The 21332-nt window shown below is 45.9% G+C and overlaps 1 protein-coding gene, 1 long non-coding RNA gene and 1 other non-coding gene across 9 annotated transcripts in view; 1 reads left to right on the top strand and 2 right to left on the bottom strand.

Moving 5' to 3' along the window:
- The window catches only part of LOC102548542 (uncharacterized), a 96072-nt gene that overhangs the window by 11171 nt on the left and 63569 nt on the right, over positions 1–21332 (top strand). The window lies entirely within an intron of this gene.
- On the bottom strand, positions 12643–12715 carry Trnap-agg49 (transfer RNA proline (anticodon AGG) 49). The gene has a single exon. It is a non-coding gene; the product is annotated as a tRNA-Pro (tRNA).
- Armc9 (armadillo repeat containing 9) overlaps positions 15997–21332 on the bottom strand; it is a 126098-nt gene continuing 120762 nt past the window's right edge. For all 7 annotated transcript variants that reach the window (XM_039083408.2, XM_039083409.2, XM_039083414.2 and 4 more), the window contains 2 exons: positions 19285–19456; positions 15997–18161 (listed from right to left, as the gene is read on the bottom strand). In XM_039083408.2, the coding sequence (XP_038939336.1) occupies positions 18114–18161; positions 19285–19456 (220 nt within the window). In that variant the 3' untranslated portion in view covers positions 15997–18113. The remainder of the gene's footprint in view (positions 18162–19284; positions 19457–21332) is intronic.

The raw sequence follows: 21332 nt of genomic DNA, 5'->3' as shown, positions 1-21332 counted from the left end.
ACAGGATCAAGGGCCCACCCTCTGCTACACATGCAGCTGGAGCCATGGGTCCCTCCATGTGTACTCTTTGGTTGGTGGTTTAGTCCCTGGGAGCTCTGGGGGATCTGCTTGGTTGATATTATTGTTCTTCCTATGGGGTTGCTAACCCCACCATTTGTATTTCTGTCTCTGGGGAATCCAATGTCCATTCTGTCTTCCTTGGGCACCCATATATGCCTGGCATACAGAGAAACATATATACATGAATAAATAAATCTTAAAAAGGAATAAAGAACTCTTAAGTATGATCCTAATTTTTACAAAAACCCACTAAAATAATAAAATGTATTGACCAAAACAAGTGAAAAACTGGAAAAAATATTTGAATGGCTGGAGATGTGGGTCAGTGGGTAGAATGCCTATTGTTCATGAAGTTCTGGGGCCGTAACCAGCTCCCTCATAGTGATGCCTGGAAGCCCAGGACTTGGGAGGTAGAGGGAGGAAGAGTGGAAATTCAAGGCTATTACTGAGTTGAATTGAGGCCATCCTTGGATTACAACCAGTGTTAGGTACTATCCAAAGAGGGAAAATGTTAATGGATCCTTCAAAGGAACAGAGCAGGTATACACAGAGGGACAGACAGCATTCACTCAACACCGTTCGCTGCTAGGGTAATGTGAATTAAAGTCGATGTACACATGAGAGGTGTCTGAGTTAACCGTGCTGCATGGCGGCTGGGTCACTCGTCCAGTCCTGGTGGGAATGTGAATCAGTGTGTGTCTGGAAACCGTGGTGTGGTGGGCACCTGTGCTGAGCTGTTTGTGTAGAAGTCAGAGCTGGCTTTCATCTCTCACCTAGCAGGTTCTAGGAATGGGACTTAAGTCGTCAGCCTTGATGGCAGGCACCTGCTCAGTCGCTCACTTGAGGCGGGCCCTTTTTAAGTGGCCTTGGCTGGTCTGGAATTTGCTATGAAGATTACATTGGCCTTAAACTTACATCAGACCTCTTGCCTTGGCCTCCTGAGTAACTGAGTTTACAGGTGTGTGTTTCTCCAGGCTGTAGTTAACATATTTTTGAATCAGAGTTTTGTTATTGTAGTCTGGTCTAGCCTTAGATTCCCTATGTAGCCCAGGCTAGTCTCAAACTCTCAGTCCTCTGATGGAATTACAGTTGTTGGCCACCAAGCCTGACAACGTTTTTTGTTTTGTTTTGTTTGTTTTATAGCAGTCAGTGATGGTCACCACATGATATTTTAGTCAAATCTGCTAGTTCTGTGGGGGTTTATGGCTTAGTGGTTATGATTGTCTTGGTTTGTGTAAACACACTTCCTGTTGTTCAGACAATGATGAAATTGCCTAGTGCTGCCTTTTTCAGAATGTATTTGTGTCCTGGAGTGACATATGACTACTCCATTTGCAGTATACCTGTGCAGTGCATTCTGAACAATACTAAGGGATAAATTATCAATACATCTACACATACAAGGATCTCAAAAGAACTATCATGATTAATTAAAAAAGAAAACTGCACCAGGGATGGTGGTGGTGGTTCTCACCTTCAATTCCAGCCTTTGGGAGGTAGAGGTGGGAGGGGAGAGTATAATCTCTGAGTTTGTGGCTAGCCTGGTCTACAGAGAGAATTCTGGGATAGCTAGGACTACACAAGAAACCCTGTCCCCCTACCCTCACCCCCTCAAAAAAAAAAAAAAAGGAGAAGCAGCACATGTTCTGTGATTATACACACAAAACTCTAGAGAATGCAAACGAATCCATAGTGACAAAGATGAATTACTTGCCACAGGGTGAGGCAGAAGGCAGAGGTTAGGAAAGAGGGTAAACAAAACCACAGCAGTGACGTTGGTCCCATTTGTGTGACATGTGTGTGAGTTGATCCCCTACATTGATTGTAGTAATGACTTGTCTCCCGTGTATCATAGTTGGATTCTAAACACAGAGTTAATTGTCCCAAATGATGCCTTGGTAAGACTTTGGAAAGGGGCATGTTGGGGAGGGATGGTGGGAGGAGGGTGTTTGATGGTACAGATATGGTTGGGTAGGAAGAATATATAGATAATAGGATGACTCCAGGTAAAGTACTTCACTGAATATTTCAAAGTAGCTAGTAGACAGGAGTTTTGATTGTTTCCAACAGAAAGGAGTGATAAATGTCTGAGGTGCCCGTGTAAGATCTGATCAGTAGACCTTGTTTACATGTCCTTAAGTGCCGCACTGTACCCCATGCTTGTGCAGTGTTACTGGTTATTGTTACAGTGTAGTTAAGTAGGGAAAGGAGCTCCTCACCAAGCTGACCCATGTGGTAGAAGAATCGAGCCAGCTCCCACGGGTTGTCTTCTCTCAAGTCAGACCTTCACACATGTACCACGGACACACCTGGCCACACACACACATGCACAGAAATCAAATAAACTATGATTTAAAATGCATATGCTAATGGCCAGGTGTGGTGGCACATACTTTAGTCCTTTCCCAGCACTCAGGAGGCAGAGGCAGGTGAAACTCAGTAAGTTTGAAGCCAGCCTAGTCTATAAGGCAAGTTCCAGACCAGCCAGGAATAATATTGTACACACACACACACACACACACACTTGGGCTTTGAGCATGGATCAGGCTCTGACAGCACTTCTCCCCAGGTAGTGAACTCCCTTGCTATAAGGTCCACTGTTCAGTGCTGAGTCTGTCCTCAAGGGGTACCGGGGTGACTTGCTTCAGTGTCTGATCCCTGAAAACCAACCAGGGAGCAGGTGGAGTGGCAGGGCCTTGCAACAAGGCTACCTCAGAGGTACATAAGCCCCAAAAGAGGCATTTCTGTGTTAGCCTGTCCCCACCATTCTAGCAGTGCTTAGTGTGACAGAGTGGCTCACTGGGCTAGACTGAGTTTCTGGCAAGTTCTGTTCAATTGCGATTGTGAACCTTGAAATTCTTAAGTCACCTTTATTTGGTTGCTTGTATCTTTAAATGCCCAGCAGGAAGGTAGGTGGTTCCTTCACGAATTCAAGGCCAGCCTGGGCTACATAGTAAGACCCTGCTTTGAAACAAATATTACCAACAAAACCTCAGCAGGAGCCCTTGGCATCGTGAGAAAGTCTCGTCCATCAACAGAACATGAATGCCAGGCGTCCTGTGGCCTGGCCCTGCCCTGCTTGGATTCTCCAACCACTAGCCAAGTTGTTCCTGTTCTTGCCGCATCAGGTTTGACAGTCGCAGGGTAGGAGGTACCGTCCCTGTTTTTTAAGTCAAAGTGAAGGTGGAAAGTTGCTTTCTTGACACTGAAGGACAAATGGGTTTGAATTTTGTGAGGGAAGTGTTTGTTGCCAAAAAAAAAAAAAAAAAAAAAGGACCCAACCCACTGGTCTTCCAGCCACACATCACCAGGTTTGAATAAGAATGGTAGATTAAGGTGGCTTTGTCAGAATGTTGGAGAGCACTGTGGCTGGTGATGCTTGAATGGCAACCCATGTCTGAGTGACCTGGACCGCTGTTTTTGTTACACATCTTTTGGTTACCAGCAAGCAACACCCGATTTAAAAATCTTTTTTTTTTTTTTTATTTGAAGGCAGTAAGAAAAGGGCTCAGAGAAGCAGAACAGGAACAGGTCAGGGCAACCACAGACTCTTTCTGAATAGTGGCTATTTTTCTTCTTCCTGTGCTCCTTCAGAGCTTGAAACATGGCGTCTGCAGCAGTCCTTTGCGGCCTTGTCACAACGGGTGAAAGTGGGGCAGGCAAGATGGGTCAGTGGGTAGGGTACCTGCCATCAGACCTGCAACCTGAATTGGATCCCTAGGGCCCACATGGTGAAGAGGAGAGCTAACTCTCTTTTTTTTTTTATTAGATATATTTCTTTACTTACATTTCAAACGTTATTCCCCTTCCCAGTTTCCTGTCCATAGGCCCCCATTCTCTCCCCTCCCCCTCCCCCATACATCCCCCTTATTGCAACCCCCCCATATTCCCCTGTACTGGGGGCCCAACCTTAGCAGGACCAATGGCTTTCCCTTCCCCCTGGTGCCCCAACAAGGCTATTCTCTGCTACATATGCAGTTGGAGCCCTGGGTCACTCCATGTATAGTCCCTGGAAGCTCTGGTTAGTTGGCGTTGTTGTTCTTATGGGGTTGCAAGCTCCTTCAACTCTTTCAATCCTTCCTCTGATTCCCCCCAAGGGGGTCCTATTCTCAGTTCAGTGGTTTGCTGCTAGCATTGACCTCTGTATTGAACATGCTCTGGATGTGTCTCTCAGGAGAGATCTATATCAGTCCCTTTCAGCATGCATTTTGTAGCTTCATCAATCTTATCTAGTTTTGGTGGCTGTATATATATATATGGACCACATGTGGGTCAGGCTCTGAATGGCCATTCCTTCAATCTCTGCTCTAAACTTTGCTCCATATTATTTTTCCCCCTTTTAAGAAGGAGTGGGAACATCTGCACTTTGGTCATCCTTCTTCTTGAGCTTCCTGTGGTCTGTGGATTGCATCTTGGGTAATTCAAGTTTTGTTTTTGTTTTTGTTTTTTTGTTTTTGGAGCTGAGGATCGAACCCAGGGCCTTGCACTTGCTAAGCAAGCACTCTACCACTGAGCTAAATCCCCAACCCTGTAATTCAAGTTTTTTGGCTAATATCTGCTTATCAATGGGTGCATACCAAGTGTGTTTTTCGGGGTTGGGGATTTAGCTCAGTGGTAGAGTGCAAAGCGCAAGGCCCTGGGTTTGGTCCTCAGCTCCGGGGGAAAAAAGTATGTTCTCAGCCAAGTGTGTTTTTCTGTGATTGAGTAACCTTACTGAGGATGGTATTTTCTAGTTCATTCCATTTGCCTATGAATTTCATGAAGTCATTGTTTTTGATAGCTGAGTAGTACTCTATTGTGTAGATGTACCACATTTTTTTAATCCATTCCTCTGTTGAAGGGCATCTGGGTTCTTTCCAGCTTCTGGCTATTATAAATAAGGCTGCTATGAACATAGTGGAGCACGTGTCTTTTTTATATGTTGGAGCATCTTTTGGGTATATGCCCAAGAGAGGTATAGCTGGGTCCTCAGGTAGTGGAATGTCCAATTTTCTGAGGAACCTCCAGACTGATTTCCAGAATAGGTGTACCAGTCTGCAATCCAACAATGGAGGAGTGTTCCTCTTTCTCCACATCCTCGCCAGCATCTGCTGTCACCTGAGTTTTTTATCTTAGCCATTCTGACTGGTGTGAGGTGGAATCTCAGGGTTGTTTTGATTTGCATTTCCCTGATGACTAAAGATGTTGAACATTTCTTTAGGTGCTTTTTAGCCATTCGATAATCCTCAGCTGAGAATGTTTTGTTTAGCTCTGTACCCCATTTTTAATAGGGTAATTTGGCTCTCTGGAGTCTAACTTCTTTAGTTCATGTATATTTTGGATATTAGCCCTCTATCGGATGTAGGATTGGTAAAGATCTTTTCCCAATCTGTGGGTTGCCGTTTTGTCCTAATGACAGTGTCTTTTGCTTTACAAAAGCTTTGCAGTTTTATGAGGTCCCATTTGTCGATTCTTGATCTTAGAGCATAAGCCATTGGTGTTTTGAACCAGGACCATTTGTTGAAAATGCTATCTTTCTTCCATTGGATGGTTTTAGCTCCTTTGTCAAACATCAAGTGACTATAGGTGTGTGAGTTCATTTCTTGGTCTTCAATTCTGTTCCACTGGTCTATCTGCCTGTCTCTGTACCAATACCATGCAGTTTTTATCACTATTGCTCTGTAATACTGCTTGAGTTCAGGGATAGTGATTCCCCCGGAAGTCTTTTTATTGTTGAGTATTGTTTTTGCTATCCTGGGTTTTTTGTTATTCCAAATGAATTTGCAAATGGCTCTTTCTATCTCTATAAAGAACTGAGTAGGAATTTTGATGGGAATTTCATTGAATCTGTAGATTGCTTTTGGCAAAATGGCCATCTTTACTATATTAATCCTGCCAATCCATGAGCATGGAAGATCTTTCCATCTTCTGAGGTTTTCCTTAATTTCTTTCTTCAGAGATTTGACGTTCTTGTCATACAGATCTTTCACTTGCTTGGTTAAAGTCACACCAAGATATTTTATATTATTTGGGACTATTGTGAGGGTGTCATTTCTTTAATTTCTTTCTCAGCCTGTTTATCCTTTGGCTACTGATTTGTTTGAGCTAATTTTATATCCTGACACTTTGCTGAAATTGTTTATCAGGTTAAGTGGTTCTCTGGTGGAACTTTTGGGGTCGCTTAAGTACACTATCATATCATCTGCAAATAGTGATATTTTGATTTCTTCCCTTCCAATTTGTATCCCTTTGACCTCCTTTCGCTGTCTGATAACTTTGGCTAGGACTTTGAGAACTATACTGAATAAGTAGGGAGAGAGTGGGTAGCATTGTCTAGCCCCTGATTTTAGTGGCATTGCTTCAAGTTTCTCTCCATTTAGTTTGATGTTATCTACTGGTTTGCTGTATATTGCTTTTACTATGTTTAGATATGGGCCTTGAATTCCTGATCTTTCCAGGACTTTTATCATGAAGGGGTATTGAATTTTGTCAAATACTTTCTGAGCATCTAATGAAATGACCATATGGTTCTTATCTTTGAGTTTGTTTATATAGTGGATTACATTGATGAATTTTCGTATATTAAACCATCCCTGCATCCCTGGGATGAAGCCTACTTGATCATGGATGGATGGATGATTGTTTTGATGTGTTCTTGGATTCGGTTTGCAATAATTTTATTGAGTATTTTTGCGTCAATATTCATAAGGGAAATTGGTCTGAAGTTCTTTTTCTTTGTTGGGTCTTTGTGTGGTTTAGGTATAAGAGTAATTGTGGCTTCATAGAAGGAATTTGGTAGGGCTCCATCTGTTTCTATTTTGTGGACTAGTTTGGGCAGTGTTGGTATGAGGTCTTCTATGAAGGCCTGGTAGAATTCTGCACTGAACCCATCTGGACCTGGACTCTTTTTGATTGGGAGACTTTTAATAACTGCTTCTATTTCTTTAGGAGTTATGGGGTTGTTTAGATGGTTTATTTGTTCCTGATTTAACTTTGGTACCTGGTATCTGTCTAGAAAATTGTCCATTTCCTCCAGATTTTCCAGTTTTGTTGAGTATAGGCTTTTGTAGTAGGATCTGATGATTTTTTTTAATTTCTTCAGAATCTGTTGTTATGTCTCCCTTTTCATTTCTGATTTTGTTAATTTGGATATACTCTCTGTGACCTCTGGTTAGTCTGGCTAAGGGTTTATCATCTTGTTGATTTTCTCGAAGAACCAGCTTCTGGTTTTGTTGATTCTTTGTATAGTCCTTTTTGTTTCTACTTGGTTGATTTCAGAGAGCTAACTCTTGAAGACCTCTGCTTATTTGTTGTGCAGATCACATGTACACACACCAACCTGTCGATGAATGTCCCAAACCAACCAACCAACTAACCAACCAACCAACCAACTAATCAACCAACCAACCAACCAACCAACTAACAAACCAACCAACCAACCAACAAACCAACCAACCAACCAATCGACTAACCAACCAACCAACCAACCAACCAACTAACCAACCAACCAACTAACCAACCAATCAACCAACCAACCAACTAACCAACCAACCAACTAACAAACCAACCAACCAACCAACCAACTAACAAACCAACCAACCAACCAACTAACAAACCAACCAACCAACCAACAAACCAACCAACCAACCAACCAATCGACTAACCAACCAACCAACCAACCAACTAACCAACCAACCAACCAACCAACCAAAAAAACAAACAAACAGAGAGCAGCATCCCCTCCAGCTCCAGTCAACTCTCCGGGCAGGCTGTGACTAATGTTGACAGTTCTTGGGCAGCATCATGACTACCGGAACCCCTGCTTTCAGACTGCTCTGGAATCTTAGGATCTCAGGTCACGTCAGACAACCTGTACAGCCAACTCCACAGAACATCACGATGCCTGGTATGTGTGTAGGAACCAAGGACTCCCTAACTTGGTTAGGTTCCCTGTCTACTTACCTAAGCCTGTCTATCTACCTATTTGCCCATCGGGTCCTAAACATGACCTATTCCTCCTCCAGACCTGATGCAGCCTTCATAGCTCACAGCAGAACTCTGTAGCTTTGCTCTTTTTTTTTTTTTTTTTTTTGGGTTCTTTTTTTCGGAGCTGGGGACCGAACCCAGGGCCTTGCGCTTCCTAGGTAAGCGCTCTACCACTGAGCTAAATCCCCAGCCCCTGTAGCTTTGCTCTTAAAGCTGACTCCAGCAGTTTCCGCCAGCAGCTCTCTGCTGGCACTGGTCTGGTTTATTACCTCACCAATACAGACTCTCAGCTTACTTCTTTTTTTTTTTTTTAAGATGTAGCTGTCTTCAGACACACCAGAAGAGGGCATCAGATCTCATTACAGATGGTTGTGAGCCACCATGTGGTTGCTGGGATTTGAACTCAGGACCTCTGGAAGAGCAGTCAGTGCTCTTAACCACTGAGCCACCTCTCCAGCCCTCTCAGCTTACTTCTAACCAGCTGGAATAGTACTGCCGCCTCTTTGGCTTGTATTAGCCCACAATTCATGTGTGTGTGTGTGTGTGTGTGTGTGTGTGTGTGTGTGTGTGTGTGTGTAGACTGTCTGCCCTGTGGTGTGTGCTATGAAAAGTTAATATGGTAATTAAGAGTGGACTAAAGAGCCAGATGGTGGCACACGTCTTTAATCCCAGTACTTGGGAGGTGGGGGGTGGGGTGGTGTAGATCTTTGTGAGTTACTTCAAGGCCAGTTTGGGCTATAGAGTAAGTTCTAGGAAATTCAGGGCTACACAGAGAAACCCTGTCTTGAAAAACTAAAACAACCAAAAAAACAAAAACAAAAACAAAAACAAAAACAAAAAAAACCCCAAAACAACAACAACAACAACAACAACAAAAAAACCAAAAACAAAAAAAAAGTGCATTTGCCCAGGCTACCCAGATAGGAAACCAATAAACCTCGTGAATTTACTATTCAGTGAATTCTGACACTGTGGAAAGACACAAACAGCTTTGTCTGTTTCTAGTAGTCTGCTTATGAGACTGTCACTGTCCCAGTGCTGGTGGCTGGCCCTCTGGCCTGCCCAGCTTCCTTTGCTTCTCTCTTAGTGTGTTGTAGCCCTGTCTCTAGGGCCTCCTGGGGTCCCACGGATGTGAGAATGACTGTGGGGAGAGGGTTCTGGTTGCTGGGTATCCCAGCACTGACACTGAAACCCTCACAAGGTTTGTTGCACAGTCAGGCTGAACCTCGAGGCTCAGATGGACTCACAGGACCCACCTTGGGCCTCAGCTGACTGTGCCACAGTCACCATATGCCTTGCCACTGGTACTCGGGACAGAGCTCCTAGGCAAAAGGGATGCAGATTCCGGGTCATTACTCAAGCCTTACGATCAGGAGTCCCTTTATCTCCCACGGTTGGACCAGAGGGTGTCTTGATGCTTGGGCTTCTTTGGTGGCTTCTGCCTCTGTTTGTTGTTGATGTTGATTTTGCTCGTTGCTAAGATACTTTATCCTGGCTCCTCCCCTATGCTCACATATTTGAATGCTTAGTAACCAGGGAATAGCACTATTTAAAAGGATTACAGGATTAGGAGGTGTGTCCTTGTTGAAGGAAGTGTGTCACTAGAAGGTGGGCGTTGATGTGTTAAAAAAAAATCCATGCCAGAGTCAGTCTTCCCTTCCCCTCCCCTCCCCACCCCTACCCTCCCCTCCCCTCTCCCACCTCCCCCTCCCCCCTTTCCTTTTCTCTCCTCCAGCTCTGACACTGATACCCTGTCCAGGTTTGTTGGACTCTGCACAAGTAATTAAAGATAAATCTATTGCTAATTCGAGGTTATCGAGTCTTGACTTTAACTGGGTGATAGGAGGTGATAGTATGACCATTAGAGGTGGATGCTGGGAATGTGAGCAGAGTGTGATGGCAGAGAGCCAGAGCAGTGGCTGCCACTGGGACCAGAGAATAGCAATTAGTCCTTGTAAGTAGTTCTCAACTATCTCTTCATGCTTCCTGCCATGACAATGGACTAAACCTCTGAACTGTAAGCCAGCCTCAATCAAATGCTTATTTATTTATTTATTTATTTATTTATTTATTTATTTATGTATTTATTTATGTATTTATTTGATGTGTGTTAGTACACTGTAGCTGTCCTCAGACACACCAGAAGAGGGCATCAGATCTCATTACTGATGGTTGTGAGCCACCATGTGGTTGCTGGGATTTGAACTCAGGTCCTCTAGAAGAGCAGTCAGTGCTCTTAACCACTGAGCCATCTCTCCAGCCCAATCAAATGCTTTTGAAGAACAGCTGTGATCATGATGTCTCTGTAGCATAGAACAGTGGCTAGGACACTTCCCTTCCACCAGCAGACCTGACTTTCTACCCTGTTCTTCCAGATCTGTAGTCACTGGGACCCTTCAGTCTGTAGTCTTTGAAGACATTGTTGTTGCCAGACTTCAGGCTAGTTGGGAAGCTGCTAGTCTGAGGAGAATCTCCTAGTTTCTTCTTTTTTAGTCAGTGCTCCCCTCTCTAAACCAAGAGTCATAACAAAAGTCCCAAGGATCCAATTGCATATCTGATGAACCCTCTCCTGTCCCAGGAAGCGATGACTCGTGGAAGCCTGGGACACAGGACTTGAGAATGTGAGCCTGGCAGTGTGCCAGCAGGAAGGTGTTGCCGGGACATCTAGGCCAACTCCAGGAAGCCCTCACACCTGTTTTTATGGTGTTAAAGATCAGACCAGGGCTTTTTAGGTTTTATTTTTCCAGGCAGGGTTTCTCTGTGTAGCCCTGGCTGTCCTGGACCTCAGGAGATCAGGTTGGCCTCAAACTCAGAGGTTTGCCTGCCTCTGCCTCCCAAGTGCTGGGACCACTGCCCGGCTAAACCCAGGGCTTCTTGTGACCTCTCTACCAAGGGAGCTATGTAGATTGTTGTCTTTATGAAGGTGAGGGATGGCACAGGATGGGGCAGGGCCTATGATTGGGCAGTGAGAAAGTGGGGCGGGGACAGAGTTTTGGTAAGGAGAGAAAGAGGAGAAGGAGGACAAGAACCAAGATGGAGGCAGAGAAGGACAACCCAGATCCGTGTGGCCTTAAATGGCCACAGGAAGTTATGAATATTAAGGGATAGAGTTCAAGGTCAATTATTTAGGTGGGTGGTTTATATCATTATCATTTGGCTCTGAGTTTATTGTGTGGATGTTTTGTGGAGTGTAATTTACTGAGAAAAATTACTGAGATAAATCTATTGCTAATTCGAGGTTATCGAGTCTTGACTTTAACTGGGTGATAGGACGTGATGTATGACCATTAGAGGTGGATGCTGGGAATGTGAGCAGAGTGTGGTGGCAGAGAGCCAGAGCAGTGGCTGCCACTGGGACCAGAGAACAGCAGAAGTAGCATGGTGTGGTGCCTTAGAAGTGACCACTGCAGATGAATATACCTGGCGAATGCCATGTGGCTCGACAATGCTAACTAGCGTTTTAAATATTTACCACAACAGAGCTACACCCTCCACCCATTTCCTTATTATTTTAAAGATTTATTTATATGTATGAGTGTTTTGTCAGCATGTGTGTGCCCAGTGCCAACAGAGCTCAGAAGAGGGTGTCGGATCCCCTAGAACTGGAGTTATAGATGGTCATGAGACACGATGTGGGTGTTGGCAATGAAAACCAGGTCCTTCTGTAAGTGCTCTTAGCCATGAGCCAACTCTCCAGCCCCTCCTTATTATTCGATAGGATGCATTGAATTGCTTTAAGTCCTGGTAAGAGCTATGTTAAAGCCAGCTCTTGCAAACGCACTCCTGTATAAGGCTGTCCCATGCCCAGGTCCTGGTGGGCTCTGTGCTCCTAGGTGCCCTCAGGGTTCTGAATCCATGGTCTTTTCTACAGCTTCCCTGCCCACTCCCACCCCAGGCCCTCTGAGCTCAAAGCTCTCATCCATCCAGCAGCCTTGGTCTGTTCTGGTACTGATGACCTCTAGACAACCCTGTAAGGAAAGTATTCTCAAAGGCAGCCAACCCTGTCTCCTCTAGTTCTTATCATGCCAACAGCCCCCTGTACCCCTTGTCCTGGAAACTCCCTTTATTAAAAAAAAAAGTTGTAAAAAAAAGTTGTGTTTATGGGGTCTGTGGAGGCCAAAAGAAGGTGTTGGGACTCTTGGAAGTTGAGTTATGGGCTGTCCTGAGCCTCCTGATGTGGGATCTAATTTAGGTCCTCTGGAATCTGCAATCGCTGAGCCATCTCTCAGCTTCTGGAGCCTTTCTTCTTTGCCAGCTCCGCCCTCTGTATGTGAAGGTACATACATGTTCACGTGTGTGAGCATAAAGTACATGTGGTATGTACATACATGTAGGCCAGTAAATAATGTCCACTGTCTGTACATACTGGTATGTCGATTGGGACAGGATCTATGTACCCCTGGCTGTCCTGGAACTTGCTATGTAGACCAGGTTAGGCCATGAACTCACAGAGACCTGCCTGCCTCTGCCACCCGAGTGCTGGGATTAAGGCATAAGCCACCAAGCCCTGCTGCTGCTGCTGCTGCTTCTCCTTCCCCTTTCCTCTTCTTCCTCCTTCCTCCTCCTCCTTTTCTCACCTTTCTTTCTTTCTTTTTTTTTTTTTTTTTGATTCTTTTTTTTGGAGCTGGGGATCGAACCCAGGGCCTTGTGCTTCCTAGGCAAGCGCTCTACCACTGAGCTAAATCCCCAACCCCTCTTTCTTTCTTTCTTTCTTTCTTTCTTTCTTTCTTTCTTTCTTTCTTTCTTTCTGTCTTTCTTTCCTTCCTTCCTTCCTTCTTTCTTTCTTTCTTTCTTTCTTTCTTTCTTTCTTTCTTTCTCTCTCTCTCTCTCTTTCTCTCTCTCTCTTTTTTTTTTTTCTTTTGAGACAAGTCTCTCATTGGTCTGGAACTTGCCAAGTAGGACAGGCAAATCTGACCTCCCTGCACTGGGATTGCACGAGTGCTGCCATGACTCCTAGTATTTCTGCCTGGGTTCTGGGGAGTGGACTTAGATCCTCATGCTCATGGGACTTTAAGGATAGCAGTTTCCCAGCCCATCTCTTCTTTTTCACACTCTGGTTCTTTTTGCTTCTTTCTCTTCTGGTTTCCTTCCAGGTCCCATGCCCTCCCAGACCTTACCTGACACCTCAGGGAGAAGACTCGGTAGGATGTGCTAGGCCCAACTTTTTTTCAAATCTGCCCGTCGCTTCCCCCTGCAGTGGGAGCTCTGGTGGAGACTGTAGCCGTTTACAAAGGCCAGGAATACTTTCCAGAAGATGAATAGCAACTTGTGGGAGAGAGGTGGGTAGTGTTTCCATGTTCCCACACAGTAGCCCCAGAAGATACAGTTGTTCCGCTGAATGAAAACAGGGAGGCAGCAGCACGGTGGGCAAACGACCCTTACAGGTTCTGTCAGGGGTAGGCATGTGGCTGGAACTTTCTATGTGGCAGCTGGTCACTAATGTTCTCTATCCAATCAGCAGCCTGGATCAGTGGCCTCTCAGACTGACTTAGACTTTGAGCATGCGACCTGCGGTCCATGGGAGAACAGGAGTGAAATCAGGAGAGACTTAAAGAGTACTTGGGTTTGACTTCACGGGGCGGGGGGAACACAGAGTTTACTGGGAGCACACCCAGTCACCTCTCTGGGAGATGGAGACTCACAGGAGGAGGACTGAGAGCCCAGTCAACTAATGGCTCTGACGGCAATGTACCATTCAGCAGACCAGCTAAGTTCTGGGGAGGCTCCTAGTCCAGCCGTGGTTGCCGATCTGTACATCTGTAAAGCTAAGAAATGGTGGCGGGAAACGTTTTGTTCTATGCAAAGACTAAGAGTAGCACTCTCATGGGAGACCACTGAATAACCGTAAATCGGCAGTCAAAAAGGTGCAGTCACCTAAGCCAGAGACTATGCTGTCAGGGGCATCGGGAGGCCCTGCCCATTGCCTCAGATCCTGAGTCAGGATAAAGGGCAGTGAGACATTCACACTCCCTCAGGATGTGAGCAAGAACCTGAAAACTCAAGATAAATATTTACTGCAGTATTTTAAACCGTCAATAAGGAGACCTGTGATCAGGGGCCTCACTAACTAAAAACAAAAAAATAAATAACATTTTTTACAGTTTTTTTCTAAACAAATCCTATTTTTTTATTGGATATTTTGACATTTTCATAATTTTTCTTCTGCTTGTTCTCCCTTTTTTTCTTTTCTGAGGCTTATTTTATAAATAAAGTTTTACTGTAACAAAGACCAGGATTAGGGATAGGCAAGCAAGTAGTGCCATACAAGTGCAGGGGTCAGACTTTTATTTATTAAAAGGTTTGAGCTTGGCACAAACTTTTAAAAAGTAGTGACACTTTTAATCCCAGCCCTGAGGAGTCAGAGTCAGGAGGATCTCTGAATTGGAGGCCAGCCTGGTCTATATAGGAAGCTTCAGGCTAGCCAGGGCTATGCAGTGGCACCATATCTCAAAACAAAAACAAACGAAAATGGCATTTTTACAGTTTTTCTTCCTCTTGTTCTCTTCTTCTTTTTCTTTTTTTAAAAAAAGATTCATTTATTTATATGTAAGTACATTGTAGCTGTCTTTATCCATACCCAAAGAGGGCATCAGATCTCATTACAGATGGTTGTGAGCCACCATGTGGTTGCTGGGGTTTGAACTCAGGGCATCTGGAAGAACAGTCAGTGCTCTTAACCACTGAGCCGTCTCTCCAGCCCTTTTTTTTTTTTTTTTAAATCTTCTTTTTCTTTTTCTTTTTTTTTTTTTCCTTCTTTTTTTTCAGAGCTGGGGACCGAACCCAGGGCCTTGCGCTTGTGAGCTAAATCCCCAACCCTTTCTTTCTTTCTTTTTTTTTTTTTTTGAGACAGGATATCTTAGGGACTCTCAGTCCTACCGAGTGCCTGGGGCTTCATTTGTGTTTTTAGTTAGGTCTGATTCTTGCTGCTTGATAGACTACTTCCTGTCTATCTATTCATACTATTTCCTGACATGTATCACTTTGAATTTAAGAAAAAAATTGAGATCAAGTTGGTCAGTGGTCCTATATGCCTTTAATCCCAACACTCAGGAGCAGAAGCAGGCAGATCTCCAAATTTAAGTCCAGTCAGGTCTCCTTAGTAAGTCCCAGGACAGCCAGGACTACACACACATACACACCACACACACACACACACACACACACACACACACACACACACACACACAGGATGGGGGAGGGAGGTCAAGAACTGTTTAGAACCTGGGCTCAGCTTCCAGGAGAGAGGCTCCCACAATCCACCTCAGGGCTCACAATCTTTCGGAAGTCAGAACATTCCTCTAGTGGCTTCCCCTTAGTCTCATTGGAAAATTTTCAGGGCCTGTACAGATTACTATTTTGAAAACAGGGTCCTACTGTGTAGCTCTGCATAGTTCTGAACTCCCTGTGTAGACCAGGCTGGCCTGGAATCACTGGGGTCCATCTCTCTCTCTCTAAGAGCAGGGATTATAGGTGTGCACCACCATTCCTGGCTTGGGCCTCCTGGTGACTCTTTGGGATGTCTTGCTTGGGCTGGAGAGACGACTCAGCTGATAAGAGCTGGTTTTACAAGCTTGATGACCTGAGTTCCTGTCCCCAGATCCCTCATAAAGGTAGAAGGGGAGAAGTGACTCCACAAATCACCTCTGACCACGTGTGTGCCCTGGCAACCGGAAAACCTACGCTCATTCACAGGAAACATATTTGCATAATAATAAGTAAAGTGAAATTAAAATATTTTATTGGCTGGGCAGTAGTGGTGCATGTCTTTAATCCCAGCACTCAGGAGGCAGAGGCAGGCGGATCTCTCTGAGTTTGACGTCAGCCTGGTCTGTAGAGTGAGTTCCTGGACGGCCAGGGCTACACTGAGAAACCCTGTCTCGACCCCTGCCCCAAAAGTTTTTGATTTTTTTCCCTGTAGACTGGTTCATCCTCAGCCTCAGCAGAGGCAACAAAACACTCAAGACACTTGGATTATTTGTAAAAAAAGCTGTCAAAGGTTTATTTTATTTTTTCGTATGTGTCTGTGTAGGAGACGGAACAGCGGTGCTGGTGTTGAGATTCTCTGTGGGAAGAGGACACACTTAACCATGGAGCCACCTCTCTAGTCCCTAGTTGGCAATGTTCTTTAAGAAAGCATGTGGCTGTTGGATCCGGAGTTTGAAGACAGCGTGAACTATAGCAAGTTCCAGGCCAGCCTGGGTTACACAGGAAAACCCTAATAAAAACAGGACAATTCCGAGTTTCAGTTTCAGAATGTGTGCTGGGAGCACGGTAAAAAGCCTGGGTGATGCTTAATTTCTCAGAGAACGACTCACACCTTGCTTGGTGATGTCAGTGTGCTGGGCCTATGCAAGACTCCCCTGTCTCTCTGAAGGACCAGACAGATGTAAGCCATCTGACTTCCGCTCAGCTGCAGGCTTGAGGGAGACACAGCTGTTGCCTTCATTCCAGGGGCCTGAAAAGACAACTCTCCCCAGCCTAGGTGTCTGCTGCTCCCACACCAGGCAGGGAAAGGCTGTGCCAGGCACTGGCACCTGAGGAATCTTGGCTGGTGGGTGGAGTGCCTTCTTCATGACCCTCCTTTGAAATTCATCCCCAGATTTCATCCCAGAGCCACTCCGTTCCAGAGCCCTCTGCCTGCCGCATCTCTCTATTATACTTCAGGCCCAGTTACTTTGGGCACCCACAGGCGGAGCTGGGAGGTCAGAGGGTGCTTCGGGCCCTTAGCTCACAGCCTTCTTCCTCAGAGCAGAGAGGGAGGCATGTATTTCTGGAGTGATGGAGGTGTGACTGCCAGGGGTCAGGAGGCAGACTGGTTAAAGTCTATAAAACTGTGAAGAAGAGCCAAGCGATGGCTCAGTGGTTCGGAGAATCTGTTGCTCTTGCAGATTCTTCTCAGCCCACAATGGCTCTTAACTCCAGTGCAAGAGCTTCTGAGACCTTCTGGCCTCCGTGGGCATCAGGCACACACGAGCACATACACAGATATAGACAAAGCACTCATAAACATGACATGAAATAAAAACCAACAAACCCAGACAACCGTCTGAGGAAATGGAGTCTATTCTTGTAGGCTAGATCATACCACATTCTTCTTTTAAAAGACAGGTCTCATGTAGCCCAGGTTGGCCTCAGACTCACTATGTAGCACAGGATGACCTTCCTTGTGCTGAATGGCAGGTGGTCAGCACAGCCTATGGTTTCTGTGGTACTAAAGATGGAGACCAGGGCTTTGTGCCCATTAGGCAAGTGCTGTTCCCCATGAGTTACATCCTTGGGCCCGCAGCATATTCTTGTCTTTAAATTGATTTTTTTTTTTTAGAACTTTGTACATGAGCGGTGTGACCGTATTCTCACCTGCGAATTTATAATCTTTAGCAAGGTTTACGGCAGTGGTTCCAACCTTCCTAATGCTGTGACCCTTTAATAGAGTTCTCTGTGTTGTAGTGACTCCCAACCCAAACTAAAATTATTTTCATTGTTATTTCATAAGTGTAATTTTACCGAATTGTAACGTAAATATTGATATGCAGGATGTCTGATATTCAGTCCCTGCTGTTTGAGGACGACTTGTTTAGAGGCAGCTGAAGGTTATGCCTGGAGAATGGGCTCCCTGTCCTCCTCACTTGATTGTGGTTGGTTCACATGAGAAGTGTGGGGCCACCTTTCACCAAGTATCCTGGCCAGGCATCTGGGAAAAGACTCCTGGCACATCCTTCTCAGTCTGGATGATACTGTTCTCCCTGGGGTGGCTTTGTGTCTAGCTTGGAATCTATGAAGGACAGGGAAGCTTGAGTCCAGAATTTGCCACCCCCATCCAAAGCTACCTAGCTTTTCTCCTCTGGGTGCAAAGGGTGACAAGGGAACTCCTCTCACCAGGAGGGCAGTCCAGGCCTCTCCCAACCCTCTTGCCATGGCTCTGTCTGAGGAGATGGTGCCCAGATGGTAGGGCTTCAACTCCAGGGCAGCCTGCAGGGCTGGCACTCCAGGATTCTCAGCTACCCAGGATCATGGAGACAAGTGTCTCTTCACATCCATCACCTGCAGCTGTTGGCTGGTGGAGAGGCGGAAGCTGATGGGTCCTCGGACTATAGCTTGGGAAGGAAGCCATCTTCATTTCCTGACGGACTGGCTGCCTGTAGGAGAGAAGCCAGAGCCACATGCCAGTGCCAAGTGGTTCCTGCACAGAACCCCTCTATCCCGTACAGTTCCTTCTTTCAATCTGCCCTTGTACAAACAGAATAATGAGAACTTTCCTCCCAGGTCCTGGCTCTATGGCCCGCCCAGGTCTTTCCTCACAGGAAGCAGGTTGCCTGGTCGGCTTGTTCAGTGTGCCTCCTGGCAAGAGCTCACTGTTTGCTGAGTTCACAGGACATATCAAATCCACCACTCAGGGACTCTGTACGCCCGACTTGGGCTATGAGATGCTACTGGATGTAGAGAATGGCTAGCTACCAGCTATGGGGTATTGTTGTTTGGTTATTATTATCCGAGGCTCCCCAACCCTGTGTGGCCTGGAAACAGGGCTGGGTCGGAAGGCCTGACTGCTTTCCGCCCGGCTAGACTTTCTCATGGTCCCTTGGCGCTGTCTCTGAGTATGGGAGGAAATAGCCTGACATGAACCTCCGCTTTACCATTTCCAGAGGGAATAGAGAAAGCCCATGGTGGATCGGCCATGGCCCATTACCTGGATAGAATGCCAGGGCCTGGCCAGGATGGGCAGAGACAAGAGGTGGCTGTACCCGGGCTGACGACTTGGTACCGTTTGACATCTTTGCTCAGGACTTTGTTCTCTTTGTTAGGAAAGCCCCTGGGAAAGATCCACCAGCTGGGGTGGAGCTCAGTCGATTGGCTGAGGCTAAAAGACGGTGAGGAAGATGGAGAGGCTGGGTTCGAGCAGAAGCCTCCCAGCAGAAGGAGGATCTCCGTTCTAGACCAATCTTACACTGTTGAGACCGGTCAGTTGGCCTTTGCAAGGCCCCCAGATTGTGGGGATCTTATTTCTAAGAGACAAGATCTTCAGGGTGTCACTCTGCCAGCTTATACATCAGCTGCTGGCCTAAGAGCAGTGAATAAACAGGAAAGGACAGGTCCCCGGGACAAAGGAAGCACTGGGAAGGGTGCTGGTTGTGTAGAGAAGGGAAATGTCCCTTTCCCATTTGCCTGGGCACTAACGGTTCATGGGTTCGAGTACAGGAACACAGAGCCTCTAAACACAAGCTTTCCCTGAAAGTCCCAGCAAGGTGAAGGCTGACTTACTGTGCAGGCCCTCGTGGAAGATGCTGGGGAAGCCGGGCGTCTGGCCTGCTGGGGGCCACTTGAGGAGAACTGAGGGGCCAGAGACAATGCTTTTGCCTTGAGTGGATTCTGCTCCACGGTCTCTGGAGTACTGGGTATCTGGGCCTTGTAGGTGAAGGCTGGTGTGAATTCCCTGGGAGAAAAAAAAAACCCACACAATCTAGAATCACAGCTTTTTTGTTTTTGTATTATTTATTTATTTAGGTTTTTTTCCAAGACAGGCTTCTCTGTGTAATATCCCTGGCTGTCCTGAAACTTACTCTGGAGACTAGGCTGGCTTTGAACTCACAGAGGTCCTCCTGTCTCTGCCTCTAGAGTGCTGGGATTAAAGACATGTGCCACCACACCAGGCTTTATTTTTTTTTATTTTTTAACATTTTTAGTATTTACATGGACACATGTGTGTCTGTTATATGCATACACGTGCCTAAGGGCAGGGGCATCTCCTGGATGCTGAAGTTACAATCAGTTGTAAATTGCCTAATGTGGGTGCTGGGAATTGAACTTGGGTCCCATGCAGGAACAATATATGTTCTTAACCACTGAGCCATCTCTCCAACTCCTAGAGTCAGGATAGGACTTGTGAGAGGAGGGCAGCTACTGCCTCTGGGACCCCTGACAATGTGGTGGCCGTATCACAGGGGTAAAGAGAAATAATGAGGAAGAAGGGATAACTGAGGGATTAACAGGGTGGGGAAGAGGAAGAGGCCTGGGAGAATACTGACATTTGATTTTTTTGAGATAGGGTCTTACTATACAGCCCTAGCTGTCCTGGAACTCGCTGTGTAGACCAGGATGACCTGGAACGCATAGAGGTCCTCCTGGCTCTGCTTCTTCAGTATTGGGATTAAAGGTATGCACTACCACCAAAATTCTTATATTTATTTATCTTAGGGGAGCGCACAGGATATAGAACACCATCTACCGTCTCCTCTACCATCCTGGGGGTAAAATGCAGGTCATCATGCCTGGCACACCTTTATCCATGTAGCCATCTCGCCAGCCCAGTGGTGGTGACAGTTTGGACTGCACCATCAGGGAGGTGTTGGAAGCAGAACCATGGCCCCCAAAGGGGTCTGGACCACACAATACTACACTGTTGTAGGAGTGTCCTGTCAGAGAGTGGGCTCTGGCAGCCCTAACAAGCTAGGCTTGGTCAGTTGTCCTTAGTAGGGCTATTAAAGGTAGGAGCAATAGTAAAAGCAAAAAAAAAAAAAAAAAAAAAAAGATTTAGTCAGTGTTGTCACAGTCGGGGAACAAAAAGGATCAGTGGACACCCAAAACCCTGAGCCTGTCTCCAGGGTCCTGGTTTAGCTTTAAACAGAGGGCAAGTGGTTTGCATAGCTAAGCAGTTCTGGTCAAGGAGTCCTGTCCATCACCGACCCATCAACTGTCAGCTCCAGTCTCTCCTGCAAGGCGGTCTGAAGCTCGTCAGAATCTCTTCCTGGGGGAGTACTAATTCCTTGGGGACCATTGTCTCAATAGTCTGGAAGGCACAAGTGTCTCTTAAAATATATTTTTAAAATGAGTCTGGAGAGAGGGGCTCACACACACACTCACACACACACTTGCACACACACATGCACACAAATTAAGTAGATACATGTGAGAAAATAAAGGCATCAGTGGCTGACAGCACAGCATGACTGGCTATCGTAATGGCTGCTTATTCTGAAGGGTTGGGAATGCCTGCCAGATGCCAAAAGTGGTTGAGACGAAGTGGCTGTACTCAGCCCTACAGGGTCCCAACAGCCTTGTGGATAGAGTAAGGGCTGGTCCATCTAGACTCAGGAGTGCATCCTTCCTGAGCTAGGAAGACAGGCATCCCCTACAAACAGGTAAAGGTGAGAAGACAGTCTTCCAGGGCAAACAGGTACACGGTGTGCTATGCTCCTACCCTTTGAAGGGTATAGCGTCAGACTTCTACCCAGAACAGGAAGGCAGACATAGCCAGATTGTCAGGCTTCTCCCAGTGCAGAGATTTGCTTCCGTAGCACAAGGAAACTGAT

The sequence above is a fragment of the Rattus norvegicus genome, chromosome 9 (genome assembly GCF_036323735.1).
Source record: "Rattus norvegicus strain BN/NHsdMcwi chromosome 9, GRCr8, whole genome shotgun sequence".
Taxonomy (NCBI): domain Eukaryota; kingdom Metazoa; phylum Chordata; class Mammalia; order Rodentia; family Muridae; genus Rattus; species Rattus norvegicus.
This window is presented reverse-complemented; position numbering and strand designations above follow the sequence as displayed.